The sequence below is a fragment of the Trachurus japonicus genome, chromosome 20 (genome assembly GCF_045865225.1).
Source record: "Trachurus japonicus isolate A0001 chromosome 20, Traja_1.0".
Classification (NCBI taxonomy): domain Eukaryota; kingdom Metazoa; phylum Chordata; class Actinopteri; order Carangiformes; family Carangidae; genus Trachurus; species Trachurus japonicus.
Window position 1 is genome coordinate 14,368,310 of NC_140926.1, and position 21,609 is coordinate 14,389,918.

At 39.7% G+C, this 21,609-nt stretch overlaps 4 protein-coding genes across 4 annotated transcripts; 1 reads left to right on the plus strand and 3 right to left on the minus strand.

Annotated features, from left to right (window-relative positions):
• Positions 1 to 6,778: 6,778 nt before the first annotated feature.
• Positions 6,779 to 7,246, minus strand: LOC146966629 (histone H3). The gene has a single exon (XM_085763020.1). The coding sequence runs from the start codon at positions 7,214 to 7,216 to the stop codon at positions 6,806 to 6,808; it is 411 nt and encodes a 136-aa protein (XP_085619146.1). The 5' UTR covers positions 7,217 to 7,246; the 3' UTR covers positions 6,779 to 6,805.
• Positions 7,247 to 12,874: 5,628 nt separating this feature from the next.
• On the plus strand, positions 12,875 to 13,283 carry LOC146966630 (histone H2A-like; the record flags this gene model as incomplete). Its single annotated transcript, XM_085764002.1, has 1 exon — positions 12,875 to 13,283. A coding segment is annotated over one exon (405 nt), but the record flags the coding sequence as incomplete, so codon positions are not given.
• A 1,495-nt stretch (positions 13,284 to 14,778) lies between these two features.
• LOC146966631 (histone H1-like) lies at positions 14,779 to 15,454 on the minus strand. Its single transcript, XM_085763031.1, has one exon. The coding sequence runs from the start codon at positions 15,404 to 15,406 to the stop codon at positions 15,035 to 15,037; it is 372 nt and encodes a 123-aa protein (XP_085619157.1). The 5' UTR covers positions 15,407 to 15,454; the 3' UTR covers positions 14,779 to 15,034.
• A 4,739-nt stretch (positions 15,455 to 20,193) lies between these two features.
• LOC146966632 (histone H2B 1/2) lies at positions 20,194 to 20,658 on the minus strand. Its single transcript, XM_085763706.1, has one exon. The coding sequence runs from the start codon at positions 20,633 to 20,635 to the stop codon at positions 20,261 to 20,263; it is 375 nt and encodes a 124-aa protein (XP_085619832.1). The 5' UTR covers positions 20,636 to 20,658; the 3' UTR covers positions 20,194 to 20,260.
• Between the last annotated feature and the right edge of the window lie 951 nt (positions 20,659 to 21,609).

Here is a 21,609-nt window from a genome sequence, read left to right on the forward strand (position 1 = left end):
AAAATTCTTTGTAATTTGTAAAACCTTAAATAAATACATTTACAAAAAAAAAAGCAACATCGGTCTTTTTCAGCTGCCCGCCATGACGCATCCAGATCTAAACTGCCTCCACAACATCTCGATCCTGATCATCCTAACCCTAACCCATCACCAAGGTGGAGGGGTTTTCAGTGCGGGGGCTCCCGCCGGTGCCGTCGCTGGAGCCCAACCTGACCACCTTCTGACCAACACCGCTGCGGGTCACCGCCCCGTCCTGACAGCCATCAAGGACCAGGTGGTGGCCCAGCTCGCCGATCGCAGTCACCAGTGCGCCATGCAGGCCTCTGCGGCGGCAAACGACATAAGCGCTGTTGGCCCACTCTCTGACGGAGCTGGCAATCACATCAACGACGATGCAGCCGGACAAAGTCGTCGAGGTCAGCAAGGCTGCCAGTGCTGTCGCGTTGGCGTGGGTGGGAGTGTGACAGACCCAATTTCATCGCCACCTCTGGCTCCAGCAGTCATCAGTGCCGGAGGCCACCAGAAAGGAGCTCCTCGGGGTGCCTGTCACCCCAGACGGGCTCTTCGGGCCCCATTTTCGGTCCATGGTGGACAGGATGAGGTTCGTCCGACCGACGGGGGGTGGTTCTCGGACCATATTAGTTTAGCTTTTAATTTAATGTAAGGTTTAACACAGTTATACAGTTAAAATTGTGGCGCCTTTTATAGGTTTTCAAGGTGTTATTACTACGACATGTTTTGCTAGCGTAAATGCTAATCAACATTAGCTGAGCTACCTGGTAGATTCCGTGGTTAATTCATAATTGTGTTGATTAATCTAAAAAGCGGCTTATTTGATATAAAAATGACATGTTAAAAATCTGAATGTAACTAAAAAACAATTGCATACAGCTCTTATCAGAGATTATCACTGATTTAAAATGGGTTGTAAAAACGATAGTTACGGATCTAACTCGAGATTCTATGAGTATAGGCGCAGCCCTCTAAGGGCCACATACTCAGGCGTACTTGACTCCACAGGCCGCGGACGTCCGTCCACCGGACCCGTCCGCACAAAGCTCAATTTTTACGACCGCACGGACTCCACGTAGGCATACTCGGTGTCACACAACAGACTGCTCAGCGGGAAATATTTTCTGTGTGTGTGTAGGCTATGTGAACGCCAACGGAGAAAGAGCGCTATGTGGAGATCAATGAACGGAACGATATTGCGTTGGTCGAGCCAAAAGCCGGAAAACCTATTTGTGGCGGACATAATTTATTTGTGGCGGGCCGGCACAAATAAATGAACGCACTGTGATTGCCATAATTTTCCAGAGAGAGGTAATTTCACAGTTTTCCAGCATAACATTTGGGGGAAGTCCTGAGATGTAAAAATCAAGTTGTCCCACATCAGGCGTCCTTTTATGGCACATGTCTGTTCTTTATCAATAATCTCATACAAAACATTACTTAATCTATTCATTATCATTTTAGCCAATATTTTGGTGGCACGGTGGTACAGTGGTTAGCACAGTCGCTTCATAGCAAAAGGGTTCTGGTTCGAACCCAGACGGCCGGCTGAGGCCCTTTTGTGCGGAGTTCGCATGTTCTCCTTGTGCATGCATGGGTTCTCTCTGGGTACTTCTCCCACAGACCAAAGACATGCAGGTTGGGTTAATTGGTGACTCTAAATTGCCCACAGGTGTGAATGAGACAGGCGTGCAGACTTGGTGGTGTTGTGTGGCACACTGCCAACTAGGCGCCTGGCATGCATACAACATTGAATTCCACAGACTTTTGCGTCACCGTATGCACACATACATTCCATCAAAAAATGTGTCACCTTTTTGGTCTTTTATAGATTTAATACATTTAGCCTACTTTGGATATATTTATGTCCAGCGTTATAAGCGTACGATAAATTACTTATGTTGTTTATATCTATATTTTTATAATAGTTCTTTTTTCAAGTCTTCTATTTCCAACATGATTTCATCATCTGTATAAATTCCTTGTTTTGTTTCAGACTTATTGTTATGAGTCATATTTTTCATTTTTCAATTTGTTTATTGCTTTACGTTTCAATTTTAAAAAATGTCTAATTGTCTAACTTTATGAATTTCATTTTTTAGCTCTAAAATTTTATTGTAGTTTTTTAAGCATTCAGTATTAAGTTTTTATCGTTAAGCACCTTGTAACTTTTTTTTGAAAGGTATTCTATAAATAAAATTATTATTCTTATTATAAGTTTCCTAAAACACCTGGAGACAGAGGTTTCTGAGGACAATTGTGTATTAGATGATCATAAAAGTGATTTAGTATTGTACCATATTGACTTAAAAATGAGAAGATACGTAAATTCTGTCGATAGGTGTTTTTGTTTTGGTGTCGAATCGTGTAAATTCTAAACCATGAGGGTTTATGGATCGACAAGCGTCTTATAATTTGGCTTCAGAACAAATATCACATATCAATTTACTTTCTTTTGACAATTTAAACGAGGTGTTGCTATTTTTTTTGTGATGAGCTCCCTGCAGGGATAAATAAAGTTTTACTGTACTCTATATCTGTCATTTGAGTCAGTTACTATGTTAAGTCTCCACATATAATAGTTTTATATCCAACAGTGAGTTTAAATAATTGCACCTTTTTAGTGACTTTAGAGGTGATGTAAACATTTATAATGCAGAGTTTTTCTCAGAGGTAAAAGCAATCAACCAGAAGTAGTAATGTATCTTCTCCTGATAATAAAAACGTTGTATAATATTCCAATCCCATCTGCTCTGTTTTCACCTATAGATATTATACATTTACCTTTGTTCCATATATTTACCACATCATTTACATCATCATTTGTTTTTAATCTCAACTGTTAGATTTAGATTTTTTTGATTTTACAAATAAAATCAAAATCAGTGTTCAAGAAATACCAAGGCTAATCAGTTATGAGATTGAGAGAGAGATTCTGTAGTTATGTGACTTATTATTTCAAGACAGTAATTTACAAGAATAGCATAAAAAAATTGTGTTGGACATAAATAATAATTTAAAAAATGGAGATGTGTGACAACTAGTGCAAAAATGGCAGAATGATATATCAATAATGCAACAGTCGGCTACTGAAAGACCTGCTCAGGCCTCCTATAGCTGATGCAGGGGGCAAGGCCGTAACCATGGAGTCAACATTGGGGGGGACCAAATCTCTCTCTTTCTATATAAATTCCCTGACACATGGGATTTTTTAATCAGCTAGATAAATATTGTGGGGGGACATTTTGATATCTAAATATTGGGGGGGGGTGTATGTATATGGTCATTTCGGCCTTGGCAGGGGGTGAGAGGGGTGGTCCATGATTCATGTCAGCTTGGCCAACATCCTCCTCTCACCCACCACCTCCAGTCCAGAGCTGGCCCATCTGACCAGCTTGTCTTCCTGCCCCTCTCTGAACTTGCACAGCTCCAGCAGATCACTGTGCAGACAGGCCAACCTTTTCCACTTATAGAGATTGCCAGCGTGTCGTCATCATGACGTATTCCCGGCGGGGAACGCAAAGCATTGTGGGAATCTTTGGCACAAACAAACGCGCCAGACTTGAATTTGTGGAGGCAAGAACGCTAGTTTCAAATATCTACTGCTCTGGTTTGAAGATGCCGTCAATCTGCTGTGTTGTGAATTGCAACAGTCGTTCGCACGATAGACAGGGCAAAAAGTTACATTTAGTACCATATAATTATATATATATGGGTGCTGGAAGTTGGGCAGCAGGTTAATGTCAGCGGACCACACCATGTTCATAGGGATCCAGCCCTTTGATTGTCTTTATTTTGTCCTCGTATCGTTTCTTTGCGGCTGGATTTAGTTTTAGGCGGTATGGTTCTTTGTTGTTTTCCTTTGCCCGCTGCATTGTGCCAGTTAATTCTGTTTTTTATTGTACTTTTGTTATTATTTACATTGTCCATGTCTAGCGCGCTATGTAGATCGGGGGAAACTTGACCTGTGCTATGGGAATGTTAAAAATGGCTATAAATCCATTCTCATGCCTGGGTTGGGGGCCTCTTACCATAACAGTATTTTCTTAATTCCAGTTTATGAGCCATGCATCAGACGTCTGGAGAGAGTGACTAAGACTGTGAAAATGTGGTCAGAGGACAGCATCTCCTCCCTCCAAGCTTGTTTTGAATGTACTGACTGGCAATGCTTTACTGATGGATGTGGTGACAATATTGATGAACTCATTGATACAGTTTCTTCCTATGTCACTTTTTGTGAGGACACACATATTCCAAGGAAAACTGTTGTTGTTTTTCCAAATAACAAACCCTGGGTAACCAAAGACTTAAAAACAACAATTAATAGGAAGAAAAAGATCTTCTTTTCAGGTGACCCTCAGGACAGAAAGGCTGCATCCAGAGATGTAAGGACTGAAATAGCCAAGGCCAAAAGGAAATACAGGAATAAAATAGAGAACCAATATGTAAACGGTGATCTTAGGTCAGCCTGGCAGGGCATCAAATCCATGGCAGCAATTAATCATTGTAATGAGAGCAAGCAGTCTATAAGAATAAATGGAATTGATAATGACAGTCTGCCTGATACTTTCAATGCTTTCTTTTCACGTTTTGAAAGGTCTGACCTAACTCCCGATCTTTCCAGGTTAAGGAACTCCCTGATACCTCAAAATGATATAATGATATCTCAAGATGAAGTCATGGTTCTATTTAAGAAAACCAAAAAGAGTAAAGCTCCAGGTCCTGACAATATTTGCGGTCGCACACTGCACCACTGCGCAGAGCAACTTAGTGGTGTTTTTACTCATCTTTTTCAGAAGTGTGTTGACACATGCACTCTCCCTTCAATTTGGAAATGTTCCACAATTATTCCCATTCCCAAAGTTAAAAACCCCCGGGAATTACAAGCATTCAGACCTGTGGCCCTCACTTCTCTCGTGGTGAAAAATTTTGAGAAAATTTTGAAAAATGAGGTTCTTTCTCTTGTGGTAGACAGACTTGATCCTTTTCAGTTTGCCTACCAAAGAAATAAGGGAGTGGACGATGCTAAGCTTTTTATTCTCGATAACATATACAAACACCTGGAGAAACCCAAATCCCATGTCAGGCTTTTATTTGCTGACTTTTCTTCGGCTTTTAATAAGATGCTACCACATATTTTAATCGAGAGACTAGCGTCTTATTTTAATTTGCCTGATCATCTTTTAACCTTGCTTTTAAATTTTTTAACTAACAGGACACAGCGGGTTTTAGTCAACGGGGTCCTGTCCAAAACTCTGATCTCTAACACTGGCTCACCACAAGGATGTGTCCTTTCCCCATTACTTTTTATTCTATACACTGATAGCTGTAGGTGCCTTAAAGCAGACAGCTTCCTTGTTAAATTTTCAGATGATACGGCTCTGTTGTCACTTCTTCAAGGCACAGAGTCAGATCACGGTTGTGCTCTTCCTGATTTTGTTAAGTGGTGTGACGACAGCTTTCTTGACCTTAATGTTTCAAAAACTAAGGAATTAGTTATTGATTTCAGGAAACACAAGGCAAACACCACTGTAAGCACGATCCATGGGGAGGATGTAGAAATTGTTGATTCATACAAATATCTGGGTACTCTGTTTGACTCCCAGCTTAAATTTGACATAAACACCAATTCAGTGGTCAAAAGGGCTCAACAGAGGATTCATTTATTGAGGAGAATCAGTTCCTTCGGGGTCTCAAATTCTATTTTATGTACTGTGTACTCTTCATATATTGAGAGCCTCCTCACTTTCTCTTTCGTCTGCTGGTTTAACAGTCTGGCAGTGAAGGACAGGAACTGTTTAAATAACATTGTGAAAGTCTGCTCGAAAATTACTGGCACCCAACTTACTGACTTGAACTCCCTTTGGGAAAGACGGGTCTCACAAATGGCAGCATGCATCATTAATAATCAGAATCATGTTCTGGCCTGTGAGTTCATCTTGATGCCGTCAGGGCGACGCTACATGCAGCCTCTTAGGAAGACCAATCGCTATTCAAGGTCTTTTGTGCCCTCGGCCATTAGTTTGTTGAATGCTCAGCTGGCTTGAAGCTGTAGTTTTTAGTTTTTAGTACTGTTGTTGACAATGTGTTTTTTACGTATATTTGCTCTTTCATGTATTTATTACATTTTTGTATTTTATCTTACTTGATCTCAAACTTGCAAATTTGCACTGTCCTTGCACTTCCTCCTCAATTGTATGTATGCCTGTGTATGTGATTATGGTGTGGCGGTCAGTTGTAGAAACAGAATTGCCCTATGGGATAAATAAAGTAATCTCAACTCAACTCAACGAAATTGGCCAAAGATACCCACAATCCTTTGCGTTTCTGATGACGTTGCCGCCCAGTTGGTCACGTGTCTTGGCAATCTCTATTGTGGTTTTAGTGTGAGGACTTTTTATGTGGACTTGGATGAAGTGATAGGACAAGAAGTTGCCATGAATATGGATGTTAACTGCACAACAAGCTTCATCATCATCTCATCTTTAAGTGTTGTCATGAATTTGAAGCTGGTAAACCATTTCTTCAGTTACCAAGTCCCAGTATCAGGCTCAGTTAATTCAAGCAACATGTAGCCTGGTAAAAATAATGTGCTGCAAAAACACATTTTTAACCTGTTCATTTTAAATGTATCAGTTGCTTTGCTAGATAAAAGTATAATCTTATTACTATACTGAGATATAGGTAGAGATACCAAGAATCGAAGAGTGCAACAGCAAGAGGAAATAACTCTTTAGTTGAAAGTGAAGTGGCTCTTAAAAGAGCCGTTGTTGTTTTAGTGGGAGCAGCCTCTTTAAGCTCTCTCTCCACGGATGCGGCGGGCCAGCTGGATGTCTTTGGGCATGATGGTGACCCTCTTGGCGTGGATGGCGCACAGGTTGGTGTCCTCGAACAGACCCACCAGGTAAGCCTCGCTGGCCTCCTGCAGAGCCATGACGGCGGAGCTCTGGAAACGCAGGTCGGTCTTGAAGTCCTGGGCGATTTCCCTTACCAGGCGCTGGAAGGGCAGCTTGCGGATGAGCAGCTCGGTGGATTTCTGGTAACGACGGATCTCACGGAGAGCCACGGTACCGGGCCTGTAACGGTGAGGCTTCTTGACGCCGCCGGTGGCCGGGGCGCTCTTACGGGCAGCCTTGGTGGCCAGCTGCTTCCTGGGGGCTTTGCCTCCGGTGGACTTACGAGCGGTCTGCTTGGTTCTTGCCATTTCGCTGAGTCTTTCTCTAAACTGGAGAAAAGTGTGATGAACCGCCGCGGCACTCGGCTCTTAAAGCCTGAGACCGGCTGGGACACAGTGACGCTGCTCGACGTCTGTGGCTGGTGATTGGTGAGGGGCTCCAGCTGGAGCTCAGCGCCGCCCACAGGACCAACCCGCCGCCCGAGTCTCTGCTGCTCATTGGAGGAAACAGCTTTGAAAAAGCCCGGACAAACCCAGAGCAGGAAGCCGCTGCTGGAGCCTCTCTCTGGTTGGTCCGGCACAAAGCGTCCCGCTCCTGCGCTCATATAAGACACAGTTGAGCTGTGGAGCCTCACATTTCTTTGTACCCAGACTAAAGAAAACAATCAACCATGAGTGGAAGAGGAAAGACCGGGGTCTTTCCTCTTTTGAGTAGACATCTACTGAACTGACAAGATGAGTGGTCGAGGAGAAGGAGGAAAGGGATAGTGCTCCATCCACATCCCACGCGCCCCTCGGGGCTAGAGGCCTGATGGCTCCTCTTGGTGGCTCCTCGAACTCCTCCAGATTCGGCCAGTGGTGGCTCCGGCTGAAATATACCGGCGCTGGCGAACCTCCGAGCAGAGACTTTGTTGGAGAGTCCCTGCTCTTTGAGTCATGTTGGGTTAGTGCCACTGATATTTACTCCTTTATCGCTCTCCCCAACAAAAGAGACTTTGAACTGTGTTTCTTCCATGAAGCGCCTCTGCGCCGCTTTCTAGAAATTCAGTCTACAAAATCCAATGATCCAAAATGGATTGATTGGTCTGTTGAATCATCTGTATTGATCGATGAGATGACAATTATTGTCAAGTTTTGGACCGGCAGAATACCCGACCAAGATGTCGAAGTATATCTAAGCAGATTCTGTGACATAATTCAAAAAAACAAACCACTTGACAAATTCGGCATCTGGTACGGAATCCGCAAATATAAAATAAAAACCCACAAGGGTCCAAATGGACAAATGAAACAAATCCCCACCTCCATCTCCATGGGTCCCTATAATGGACGTATCATCTACCCTGGACAAACCACTCACTGTTTCATCTGCCATTCCCCTGACCATCAGGTCAAACAATGTACCACAGTCAGGTGTTGGAAATGCAACAACCTCGGTCACAAGGCTAAAGACTGCTCCGACAAGAGCCTGTGTAACTTGTGTGGTAATATTGGCCACACCTTCTTCAGCTGCCCATCCTCATATGCTTCAAGATCCAAGCAGACTCGCACAGGCATGAACCCATCAGTAAATCAGGTGACAGCCGGTCCTGATTCTGATGCAGGTCATCATCAGTCCAACTCTGTCCAGAGTTCTGCCTCATCTCTCCCTGGAACTGGCGCTCCTCCACCTCGATCCGATATCAGCGCTGACCTCCCCCGACCTGGTCCTGACTCTGCCCCTCCTCGGCAGTCTGGTCCTGCCCCTCCTCGGCAGTCCGGTTCTGGTTCTGCCCCTCCTCGGCAGTCCGGTTCTGGTCCTGCCCCTCCTCGGCAGTCTGGTCCCGATCCTCCTCTGCAGTCTGGTCCTGGTCCTGATCCTCCTCGGCAGTCCGGTCCTGGTCCTTCTCGGCAGTCTGGTCCTGGTCCTGATCCTCCTCTGCAGTCTGGTCCTGGTCCTGATCCTCCTCTGCAGTCTGGTCCTGGTCCTGATCCTCCTCGGCAGTCTGGTCCTGGCTCTGCCCTTCCTCGGCAGTCTGGTCCTGGTCCTCCTCTTCAATCCGGCTCTGAGTCGTCTGATTCCTCTCAGTCTCTCTCTCAAAGCGTAGCTCTCTACCCTCCTTCAGGTGAGATCTTGCCCAATGATCCTAGCGACGATGAATATAGCGAAGCTTTAAATAATTCTAGCAATGATAATAATGAAACTGATGGTGACAATAATGACGACGATATAGACAATGATGTTCAATATGAAAGTGCGAGCGAGAGCCAGAGCTCAGACTTCAGCTCGCCCCGTCTACCTGCTGCACAAGCCTGCAGCTCTCCTCTCTCAGAATCTTCAGAAACCAAAACATCAGACTCTTCTTCAAGTACTCCAGACTTTTCTGCTCCCATTTTACTTGATCAAGTCAATGAGTCACCATATAAAGATAAAAAAAAGAAAAGAAAAGCGAAAGTCTCTTTAAAGAGTGATGAAAAGCGATTAAATGATAACCCTTCTCCGTGATCCTTCCCCTTAATTCCTCATGAGCTATCTAAAGATTGCCACCTGGAATGCTCGAGGAATCCAATCAAATGTTTTTAGACAACAGAAGATAAACTATTTATTAAATACAGACTTTGATTTTCTTTGTCTTCAAGAACTGAGACTAAACACCATTGAAGACGTAAACGATGTATCGAAACTATGGAATAAGGGGAAATGTGTTATATCAATAGGAGAAAATAAAGCTGATGGTATAGGAATTTTATTCAAATCCCATGATGTTGATATAATTAGAAGAAGAGATATTATCCCAGGAAGACTTCTTATTATCGATTGTTTCTATTCTGGTGAAAAATTACGTATTATAAATGTGTATACTGCCCCACAGGTTCCCAAAAAAATGCAACTGTTTAACAGACTGAAGGAACTCCTTACAGTAGGCTATAAGACTATCTTGTGTGGTGATTTTAATACTGTTACTGATTCCAACGATAAATACAGTCATAATACATTTAAATTGTCAAAAGAAGGTAAATTATTACGAGATCTCTGTTCTGATGCCAATCTAATTGATTCCTGTCGATATGTAAATCCCCAAGGTTTTTGTTATACACGTTTTGATTCTAAAACGAAAACACGTATAGATAGGATTTACATCTCTTCTCATTTTAAAGTTAATCAATATGATACTGTGTTGAATCATTTCTCTGATCACTTGTTGGTAAAAATAAATATATCTTCAGATACCTCTACCCCTAGAGGATATTGGAAATTAAATACCCAATGTTTGACAAATCATGATTTAATCTTAGAATTAAAAACTGAAATAAAAACAATCTTACAATTAGATATTCTCACTAATTCACATATTGAACTTTGGGAGTTATTGAAAAGTAGATTGAAAGATTTCTTCAAATTTAAATGCAAAGAAATCAATAAAAATAAAAACGAGAAATATAATTCTCTTGTTGAACAATATATTAACCTTAAACAAATAGCACAGAAGACTTCTGAAGATGATGATAAGATACTTGATCTGAAAAGAGAAATAGATAATCTGAATAAAGAATTATTATTTGGCATCTGTAAAAACATAGATATAAATAATATGGGTAATTTATCCTATGCCATTAACTCTGCACAGAAAAAAAATAAAAATAAATTTATAAAATCTATTCATGATCAACAGGGTAATGAATTCTTCACTGAAAAAGAAAAGAGACGGGTGATCAGAGATATGTGTTCAACTGCTTATAAAAATGTTGACATAGACAATGATTGTATATCTATTTTACTTGAAGAAACTACCAAATATCCATCTGATATTTTTAAACCACTTCTAGGTCTTATACAGAAAGAAGAAGTTAATGAAGCAATACAACAGCTAAACACTGGTAAAAGCCCTGGTCCTGACGGACTCTCTAGTGAATTTTATCAGTTATATCTAGATGATATTTTAAACCTTCTAACTGAAATGTTCAATGAAGGAATAGAAAAACATAAATTTGGTAAATCCTTTTATGATGGTGTTCTATGTTTATTGTATAAAAAAGATGATGAATGTGATATAAATAATTACAGACATTTAACTATAATGAATACAGACTACAAAATCTTAGCAAAAATAATTATGAATAGATTAAATGATGTACTAGATAAAATCATAGACAAAGAACAAACATGTGCAATAAAAGGTCGACTAATGTGGGACAACCTAAGCACACTAAGAGAATTAATCTACTCATCCCAAACTAAAGATTTTTACATCTTGAGCTTAGACCAAAAGAAAGCTTTCGACTACATATCTAGAAATTATTTATGGTCTGTAATGAGTAAGTATGGTTTCCCCTTGGAATTTATCAATATAATTAAATGTCTGTATCTTAAATCAAATGTTTGTATTAATGTAAATGGTTTTTTGACGGACCCTTTTTCTGTAGATAGAGGAGTCAAACAGGGTTGCCCTTTGAGTGCTGCCCTGTATGTTCTAGCCATAAGCCCTCTTATAAAAAAAATAAATTGTGAGCCATTGATTTCTGGAACATATGTAAACCTAACACATCATGTTAAAGCCATTGCTTATGCTGATGATGTTACTGTACTGATAAAAAGTCAATTAGAAATGGACATATTATGTAATCTTTTAAATTTGTATGAATTAGCGTCCGGTGCCAAACTAAATCATAACAAAAGTGAAGGTGTTTGGATAGGAGATGTCTCAAAAAAAAAATCCTTGAATGTTCAGATTAAGCAAGAAATAAAAATCCTAGGCATAACTTTTTGTAACAAAAATTGTAGTGAAAATAATTGGGAGGAAAAATTAAATATAGTAAAAGATGAAATAAATAAATGGCAAAATAAAAATACAAGCTATAAAACAAGAATTAACATTATGAAAACACATATAGTATCTAAATTGCTTTTCCTCTCAAGTATTTTCCCTCCATCTCCTGAAATTTTAAAGAAAATGAATAAACTGTGTGTTAACTTTGTATGGGGAACCACACGAGAAGTAACAAAACGAGACCTCTTATTTAAAAATAGAGACCTAGGTGGTTTGGGAGCAGTTGATTTGTCTATTTCTTTGAATATTACTTTTGTTAAAATCATATCAGCGGCCATCTCTCGGAGTGCTCCATGGCTTGGACCTCTTTTCTCCTGGCAAAAAAAAAGAGGTAGAGGCAGACATAAGATACCATTCTTCAAATTAATTTTTTCTGACTTCCAAGACGAACATAAACATTTGAACATAAACTGGGAAGCAGATCAAAAAAAAAATATTTTTAATAAAATTAATGATCATAGATATGGAAACGATATAAATTATAAATGTATTTCAAATATAGAAAACTTCAAGATAATAAAAATTATAAATAATAAACTCCTCTCAGAAAGCCTCAGAGATGTCCGCTGGTTGATATCACTTAACAGACTCCCAGTCAGAGCCATAGTGTCCTGGAGTTGTTATGTCACTACAAAGAAATGTCCAATGCCCGGATGTATCAGCGATGAAACTCAGACTCATCTTTTATTGGAATGCTTCAGATCACAACAAGTATGGAACTATGTTAAACCTTTGGGACTTTCATTTACAATAAACTTTAACTCTGTTACATATGGACTCATTCAGGAAAACATACACCCCAAACAGAAAGAACTTTTTCAACTCATCATCGCCATAATAACCCATAAACTATGGACAACCAGATGCTCACTCACTCTCAAACAGATTTACATAGACAGCACTCAAGTATTCAACAATATCATCACTGAACTCCGTAGAAGAAAAACATTGGACAAACACAACAATCTACCTTGGGACATTCTAAACTTATAATTTATTGTGTGTAAAAAAAAAAAAAAAAAAAAAGTCTGTTATGAACCTTGCTTTGTATATGCTGCGTAACCTACTCTATGCTTCTTTGTAATATTCTGTGAACTGCCCTTTGTATTTGTATAATATGTTTTTGTAATGTGTTAAACCTTAAATAAATATATTTAAAAAAAAAAAAAAAAAAAAAAAAAAAAAAAAAAGAAAGACCGGGGGAAAGGCCAGAGCAAAGGCAAAGACCCGCTCCTCCCGTGCTGGGCTCCAGTTCCCAGTGGGTCGTGTCCACAGGCTGCTCCGCAAAGGAAACTATGCTCAGCGTGTGGGGGCTGGTGCTCCCGTCTACCTGGCGGCTGTGCTCGAGTACCTGACCGCTGAGATCCTCGAGTTGGCTGGAAACGCTGCCCGCGACAACAAGAAGACCAGGATCATCCCCCGTCACCTGCAGCTGGCCGTCCGCAACGACGAGGAGCTCAACAAGCTGCTGGGAGGAGTCACCATCGCTCAGGGTGGTGTGCTGCCCAACATCCAGGCTGTTCTCCTGCCCAAGAAGACCGAGAAGCCCGGCAAGGCCAAGTAAACTTCTCCTGGACACCACCAACACAAAGGCTCTTTTAAGAGCCACATACTCAAACCCTAAAAGAGTCAAATATCTGTATAGTAGTGTTGAAATACCTTTTTGGTGTTCATCGTGGCAATTATAATCAAGATTCAACAGTAACAATATGGGAGACCGGGGATGGTTGTAACATCATCACTTTCACCAGTGATCAATATCGTGTACCCACTCACTCCCTGACATTGCATGTGTCAATAAGGTTTTACATCCCAAAAACTTTTTTTTTTAGGTCAGACTAATATTTTGGACCAAGTCTAAATTTTGACTGATACTGTTGAAGTTTGAATTAGGTAACTTGTATAAGATGAAAGAGCAGGTTCTTAGGTGAAATATGAGTCATTTGATTGATGTTTATATCAAACCACCATGCTGGTACAGCTGGTCAAACAGTGACTGACAGGAGTGGGGATGGTTGTAACACCTTTTACTGTTTTATTAAGTGTCACTAACTGTGTCAACCATCTTTCCTGGAATTATACATGAATTTATTAGCTGCTTCTGACCTCCTGCTGAAGGTTTCCATTCATACATGCTCACCTTTCATCTGTATTATCAGAAGATGTGCTTTAAGAAGCTTTCTAATGTTAGGATCCACACCACTGTCACTGCTCTTCATTTAACCATCAGATGAGTTATTATTGTTCATACTGAACCACAGGAAGATGCTTTAGTGTTGGAACATGCACAATAAACTTGTACATGCATGTTTTTTTGGTTTGGTAGTTTTTAGTTTTTAATCTCACTGTTACAATTTACCCCAGGTTGTGTTACAACCTACCCCAATAGTGGCACTCCTTGCATTTGACATCAAATTGTGAATTATTTGATATAAGTTTAAGGCATTGCTATTAGTGGACAAATGAGGGTATTCTGTGTCAAAATTTGAGAGCCCTACCATGAACACTAGTTATGGGAGCTGAGACAAAAAGTGTTACAACCATCCCCGGTCTCCCCTACATGTAAAAGTAACATTTTATTTCATGAAGGGTGCAATTTTAGATTTTACTGTAGATGTTCATGATCTCCCTTAGACTGTGCAGTTCAAGGCACATGTAAAGAAAGACCAAAGGATGTCTGGAACAGTAACACATTGAACACATTATCTTCATTACTTGCTCTTGTGTGACTGAAATACACAATTTTCCCTGTTTCACTTCATGACATCTTTGAATAATGATAAATACTGTAGTATAGGGAAAAGGACAGTCACTTTTGCTAGAAACATGCAACTACATAGTGGCCATTCATTGTAATAATACCAAATTATTTATTCATCTAATTTGCATTTAAGTATTTTCATCATTATGTAGTTAAATTAAAATATCCCCTGCTTATTATCCATTTCTAGTCAGGAAGTACCTCAAACTCATCTCAATTGTGTGTAAAAAAAAAAAAAAAAAAAAAAATCACAGTTGTTAACATCAAGTTACTATTTTATACTTTTATTCTGATTTCTCACACTGCTGTCATTATATATCTCTGTTGTCTCTGCTATTGTTTTGTCACTTGGTATGGATAGTGGTTATTTGTGAGGAAAAACCAGCTCTTTGTGAAGTGTGTGGCTCTTAAAAGAGCCTTTCAGTAGGTTAACATGTGTCTGACTGCATTTCTTTTTTGCTGCCGTCTTCCTGACTACCGTCGGGCCCTTGGCTGCTTTCTGGGGAGCTGCCGGATTGTAGCTGCTGGTTCAGTAGCTGCCTCGATCTTATGTTTGCTTTATTGCTTCTTGGCTGCAGCAGCGGGCTTCTTGGTCGATTTCTTGGGCTTTTTGGTTTCAGCTTTCTTATTCACCTTGAAAGACCCGACTGCGCCGTACCCCGACGTCTGTATCAGGACTTCCTTGGCCACCAGGCTCTTCAGCGCATTCCTGATCCGGGCCTTGTTCTTCACCACGTCGTATCCCCCGGCGGCCAGGGCCTTCCGCAGGGCGTCCGCCGAGACCCCCTTACGGTCGTTGTTTGCGGCCACGGCCCTGACGATGAGGTCGCTGAGGGTCGCTCCCTCCATGTTAAACCGGGGGGCCTTCTGCTTCTTCCCGGCTTCGGGCGAGGAGGAGGCGGCTGCGGCTGAAGCGTCTGTCTCCGCCATTAGCTCCGTGGTAACTTCGTGTTTAGCTTCGTGACAACAAGGCCTGAACAGACTGGGTGGAGTGGTGAAGCAGCCGCAGCTGAGGCGGTACTTGAACACAACATGAGAACCGTGCGGACTCAATCCAGTGCCTTCCAACATGGCTCTAATATACAGGTAATACTCAGAAAATTAGAATATCGTGAAAAAGTTCATTCATTGAAGCAGTAATTCAGGCAAATGGGGGCCCAACCAAGTACTGAGTACACAAAATGATTATACTTTTCTGATGGCTGACATTTCATTTATTTAAACTCATTTTTCTGTTTATTTCATGTGATATTCAAATTTTTTGAGACTCTGATTTTGGGGTTTTCATAAGCTGTAAGACATAATAATCAAAATTCTAACAAATAAAAGCTTGAAATATCTTGCAATGCCTGTTATGAGTCTAAATAATATATTTTTAAGTTGAATTACTTAATTGAATGAACTTTTTCACGATATTCTAGTTTTCTGAGTATTACCTGTATTATAGCCTAATTAATACATCCATGCTGTTTTCTTGTCTGTGTACAACATCTGTTGCACGTCTGTCCGTCCTGGGTTAGAGATCCCTCCTCTGTTGCTCACCCTGGGGTTTATCCTGGTTTTCCCTGTTAAAAGGGTTTTCTATTTTTTAGTTTTTCCTCAGTCGATGTGAGGGTCTAAGGGCAGAGGATGTTGTTATGATGCCATGTAAAGCCCTTTGAGACAAACTGTTTGTAAAAACGGTATATAGGCCGACAAATAAAATTGCCTTGCCTCGTCTTGCCTTTCAACACTGGGGAGCTTTTGTCTCTGTCATAGAGTCAAGAGCTCTGTTTTCTGTTTATCTGTGTTATTTTATTTTATGATCGACAATTTCCTTTTTTGTCAGCTGGACTGATTTTTTTTTCTTGCGGTGGCCATTTAACAACCAGTAGCCTATAATTATTGTAACATGTAGGACAAAATAACAAAGGCCCATTCACAAGGACAAATACAACATATCCAACAAATCCATCCTGTCATCTGGAACTGCTCCCATCCACTATATCAACAATTTGAGCTTCTTCCTTCTGGTTCCCTTTTCAGATTTCCACCAATCAAAACCAACAAACAATATTTTATCCCAGCTGCTGTCTCCCTCCTCAACTCTAAGAGGAGGAGGTAGCTTATTGCACAGTGCACTTTAATTTTATAGAGCGCTTTGGCCGTCTTCGTCTAGCAACAGTAGCCTACAGTGTGATTCTTTTTTTTTTATATATCAATTATTTAGGTTTGCTTTTTGACTGTCAACATCTGTGATTTGTACAGTGTTTACACCAGTGGGTTTTCTTTTTTTTTAAATTTATATTTATCTGTATTACTGTCATCTGTGTTTTGTGTTTGTATGTTGTTTTGTGCTCCCCACTCCTGCAAATGAATTGCCTCATTGGGGACAAATAAAGTTGTTGAATTGAATATACCACCTCCTACAGACAAAAGTGCACGATTGCTGAACTCCGTTACATAGGCTACAACATTTAACACAGGTAAACAAGGACAAATCACACATTGTCTTTTATACAACCACATTACAGGTTGTGCAGATTCATGACCCTGGATTCATATTGCTGTTACTTTTAGCTTAGTTGATTCAGCAGTAAGATGGACTGATATACAAGAGTCTTTACATTTATTTGGTTTTAAAGAAGGAACTGTGTAGTCCCTGTTTGAGAGCAAAGGTTGATATTCTCTAGTCAGTACATGTGAAGAGTCAGAGGAAATATTTCTGGACAAGCTGATCATACTTTTATTATGAGCTCCTGTTGGGGAAAAAATAAGGTCCAGAACAGGGCCAGTTGGGTTCACAAACCTTTATTTTCCAACATTCAGTGTAACAATCTCAAAAAGGGCCCATTAAGTTAGAAAAATGCTCATCAAAGTGTCTAAATAACCAACATCAACATGCAAAGGCTGTGTATAAAGATACAAATCAATAAATGTGTATACATGTCACAAACACTATGACGAAACCATAAGTAACACTGTAATGAAAAACTAAATCAGTATTTACAGTAAATTAATCACTGAGACTTTGACTGTTAGCATATCCATATACCATCCATAGATTGATGAAGAAATGAAAATGTTACTAATATAAGTTAGTAAAACATTTCTTTAAAAAAACACAACAAACAACAGGCTTCTTATATTCCTTACAGACATACAGACAGAAAACGAGTCATATTTCCATGTAGCTGTATGCTGATTACTGATACACATTATCACACATGTACACACATCATGAAACAATAGAACAGTTCATTAAAGAATAATCTCTCACGTTTTAATCAAGTGGAGTCGACTTCATGTTTTCAAACTGTGATATGAAAGGTTGCCAGTGTTTATAAAATGTTTCATTTGATCCACAGAGAACAAATTTGACCTTTTCAAGTTTCAGAAATGACATGAAGTCTTTGAGCCAGGATGTGTTTGAGGGAGGTGATCTTTCCATTGAAGGAGAATTTGACGACAATCAGGGATGCAAAAGAAATTACATTATATTGTACTGAATTCATCTTGACGCCTTCTCACAGAGTGCCGAATATGTCTGTTTTTGGCTCAACATTTATCTCTACCCCCTTAATAGGATATTGGAGATCTTTATTCACATTCCTGTCAGCTTTGGGCATCACCTAACTATTACATGAATCTGAGAGGCTTAGGTACATTTTAATAGTCTTTGTTTGGTATAATGAGTCCTGTGAAGTATATGGGATATGGGTGAATTTTGCACAGGACGAGGATGAATTTATGGCACCCAGTGCATTTCTCCACCATTCATCAGAGAAGGTAGCGCCCAATTCAGACTCCCATTTGTTTTGATGTAGGTAGGCTAGCTTGTAGCCATTTCTGACGGGGTGCTCACAATGAAAGATGTCACAAAATGACGGTAACAAAGTATCACACTGTTTCCTTCCTTCCTCAGTGTCCTTTTTGTGTATTTGTTACACTTCTGCCCCTTACATTCATTGTTATGGAAACAAGGTTACAAAATGAAAGATTAAAAACATCCAACATATATATTATAATATTATTGATGATAATAATAGAAATATATGTCTTCTATACTGTCATTGAACCAGGACATTTAGTGATCGCTTCATAGAGCAGACACTTGTTTGATTTGTGCGGTTGATCATCCTAATAGAGAACAGCATGTTATGTCATAACATTGAACAGTTGGAAAAGTGTAATCAAAAGTTTAGAGAAGGTCAAATTAAGTTCACCTGTAAAGGTTACGGTGAGTTTATAGGTGCATGCTGTACTTCCATCCAAATGTTGAATAGCCTATCCCTAACCTGTGTATTCTGCAATGTCTCATTACAGAAGCCTGCCACTTAAAAGTTATCCTTGGTAATGTATGTGTTTTATTATCTTTTTATGATCAATTAACTTGGACTTTCTCCCTTTTCCACTGAATAGTTTTATTTTATATCCTAACTAGTATAACAGTAAATGTATAATTCAGGGCAAAAAAGGTTTATTCTTAGTCTACTCAGCACACAGCATATTGACTATTTATTGCACCGACACTGCAGTTGTCTAATATGTGCAGACAGTGACATTTCCAAGTTGGATCCTGCAAAAAGTCCTGAATCAGCATCTGGGACAACAATTCAATAGTTAGATTCACCTGAACAAAGCACATTTAGTGTCAACAACAAAACTGTTCCTCAAATAAGTTGTAACATTTTACTGCATCGAGTTAACTTTGATCATTTTGGTTAAAAAACAAAAAAAAAAGTCCATGGAAAACTAGCTGTTCACATATGGGAACAATTTTTCATCAAACTAATTAACACAAGTTTTTTTGTTTGGGCTTAAATTATTAGTTTCTCTGACAGTTGAGTCTGATACTATTTCAGTAATATTAAGGTTCAGCAAAAGCGGATTGATGAGAATAGATTGTCCAGTTACAGTAGTGTGTGGATCTTAAAATTTGGTTTGCTTTGGTTTTCTAATAGAGAGCCTTTTTGTGTCATTTCAATGACTGTGATTTAATGCATTATCTTTATTACACATCCAGATTACTGTATTCAAACAGTGTGGCCTATGCATACAGTTGCATGGATGTAAGTAAAATGTAGATACGGTAGATATGTTCCAGATACATTATAGTGGTGAGTGTGAGAACAGGATGGATCAGTCCTGGCTGCCTAATAGGTGAAAGGGAATCTGTTTTGCCAGTTGACTAGAAATATTAATACGTTTTGAGTTTTCACGTGCATTTTGTGCTCAGATGTTTGTTTCAATAGCACATAACATGGATGCAATAATGAAAAGTGTCAACACCGATCACTGCTTTGTAATGAAAACAGCTGCCTGGGGAACATGAGGCAGTGATAATCTTTTTCAATCTAATTCAGAAACAAAAGGATAACATAACACAAAATGCCTCAGAAGTGGGAACAACTGGGTCTGGGACTGATTAGCATGGGAAATAGATGTGTGATCACAGCGGGGGCTAAGGGACAGATGATTATATTGATAGTGCTTCCCTTGCCACCACCACATCACTACAGAGAAACAGCTGTAGGCCTATACCTATACCTACATTTCATACACAACAAACTTAGTGCATTTTACATGAAGAAAATACTTAAAGAACAGCATAAAAAACAATTGTTTAAGAGTTAAGGTTAAAACTTAAAAGCAAAGAATACAAAAAGTAGAGAGAAAGAGCTCAGCTAAGCACATGGAATATTTAAATAGTTACACTATAATGCAGTGAGGATGTTTGCACTTTCAGATGAAGTGTGTGGCTCTGAAAAGAGCCTTTGGATTTGGTGTAAACAGCAGAGCCGTTTACTTGGAGCTGGTGTACTTGGTGACGGCCTTGGTGCCCTCGGACACGGCGTGCTTGGCCAGCTCCCCGGGCAGCAGCAGCCTGACGGCGGTCTGGATCTCCCTGGAGGTGATGGTGGAGCGCTTGTTGTAGTGAGCCAGACGAGAGGCCTCGGCGGCGATGCGCTCGAAGATGTCAGAGACAAACGAGTTCATGATGCTCATGGCCTTGGACGAGATGCCGGTGTCGGGGTGGACCTGCTTGAGCACCTTGTACACGTAGATGGCGTAGCTCTCCTTCCTGGTCTTTCTCCTCTTCTTGCCGCCCTTCCCGGCGGTCTTAGTGACGGCTTTCTTGGAGCCCTTCTTGGGCGCGGACTTTGCGGGTTCAGGCATTTTCAGTAAGGATCGACAGAAACCACTGAATGACTCTGGAGGTGAGTGCTACGTATTTATGAAGCGTCCATGCAAATGAGGCTGTGTGATCCCCCTTCTGTGATTGGTTGAAACTCACATTAGGATTAACATAGATTTACGTCGCAGCCTGCAGTTTGAACTGAAAGAGGACATTTGGGTTAGACATATTTATTTATTTTATTTATTTACTCATTATTTTATCATCTCTATATTTCTTATATTATTTATAATGTTTGCCTTTGTCATGTCTTGGAATGTCTGTCGCTTTGTTTTTTTGTTCCTTGTTCAATTGATGATGTTATTTGATGATAAATAAATATTATATATATATATATATATATATATATATATATAAAAAGAGGACATTTGGGTTATTTTGTGAGAAATGTCCTATATTATTTCTAATTCTTTTTTAAGAAAAAAAGAATATTATGCATGAAATTTAAATATTGGCTTATATTATTTATTTATTTTTAGCAAAGATTGTATTGAGGTATAATTATATATATTATATTAAAGATGTGGGAGGAGGCTGGGTGTTTAACGTGAGTTCACATCGTCAAACAATATCGTAACATTTCACTTTTATTATCTGAGCAAAAAAAGACAGTTCTTAAGATATACTTACCGTATAGCCTATAGTTAGACATCACAGGTCATCATTACGTTTAATGACGAGTGATGAACTTTATGTCAAAAATTCCAACTATCTGTAGCTAAAAGAGAAAACAGCTGTAATATTGTGATTGGTCAGTGTTTTGGTAGGCTATGTTTATTCGGTAGTGGTTTCATGGTGTTTTACAAAATTAATTTTAGCCTACTTTCTACCGAAAATCAAACGCTAAGTAATCAAGAATGATCAGTTTGCACTAATTTGTAAATTATACTTTGTTCTACAGTTTACAACCATCACCTCCTTTGTGATTAGCTTTGTATTTTTATGTAGGCCTATT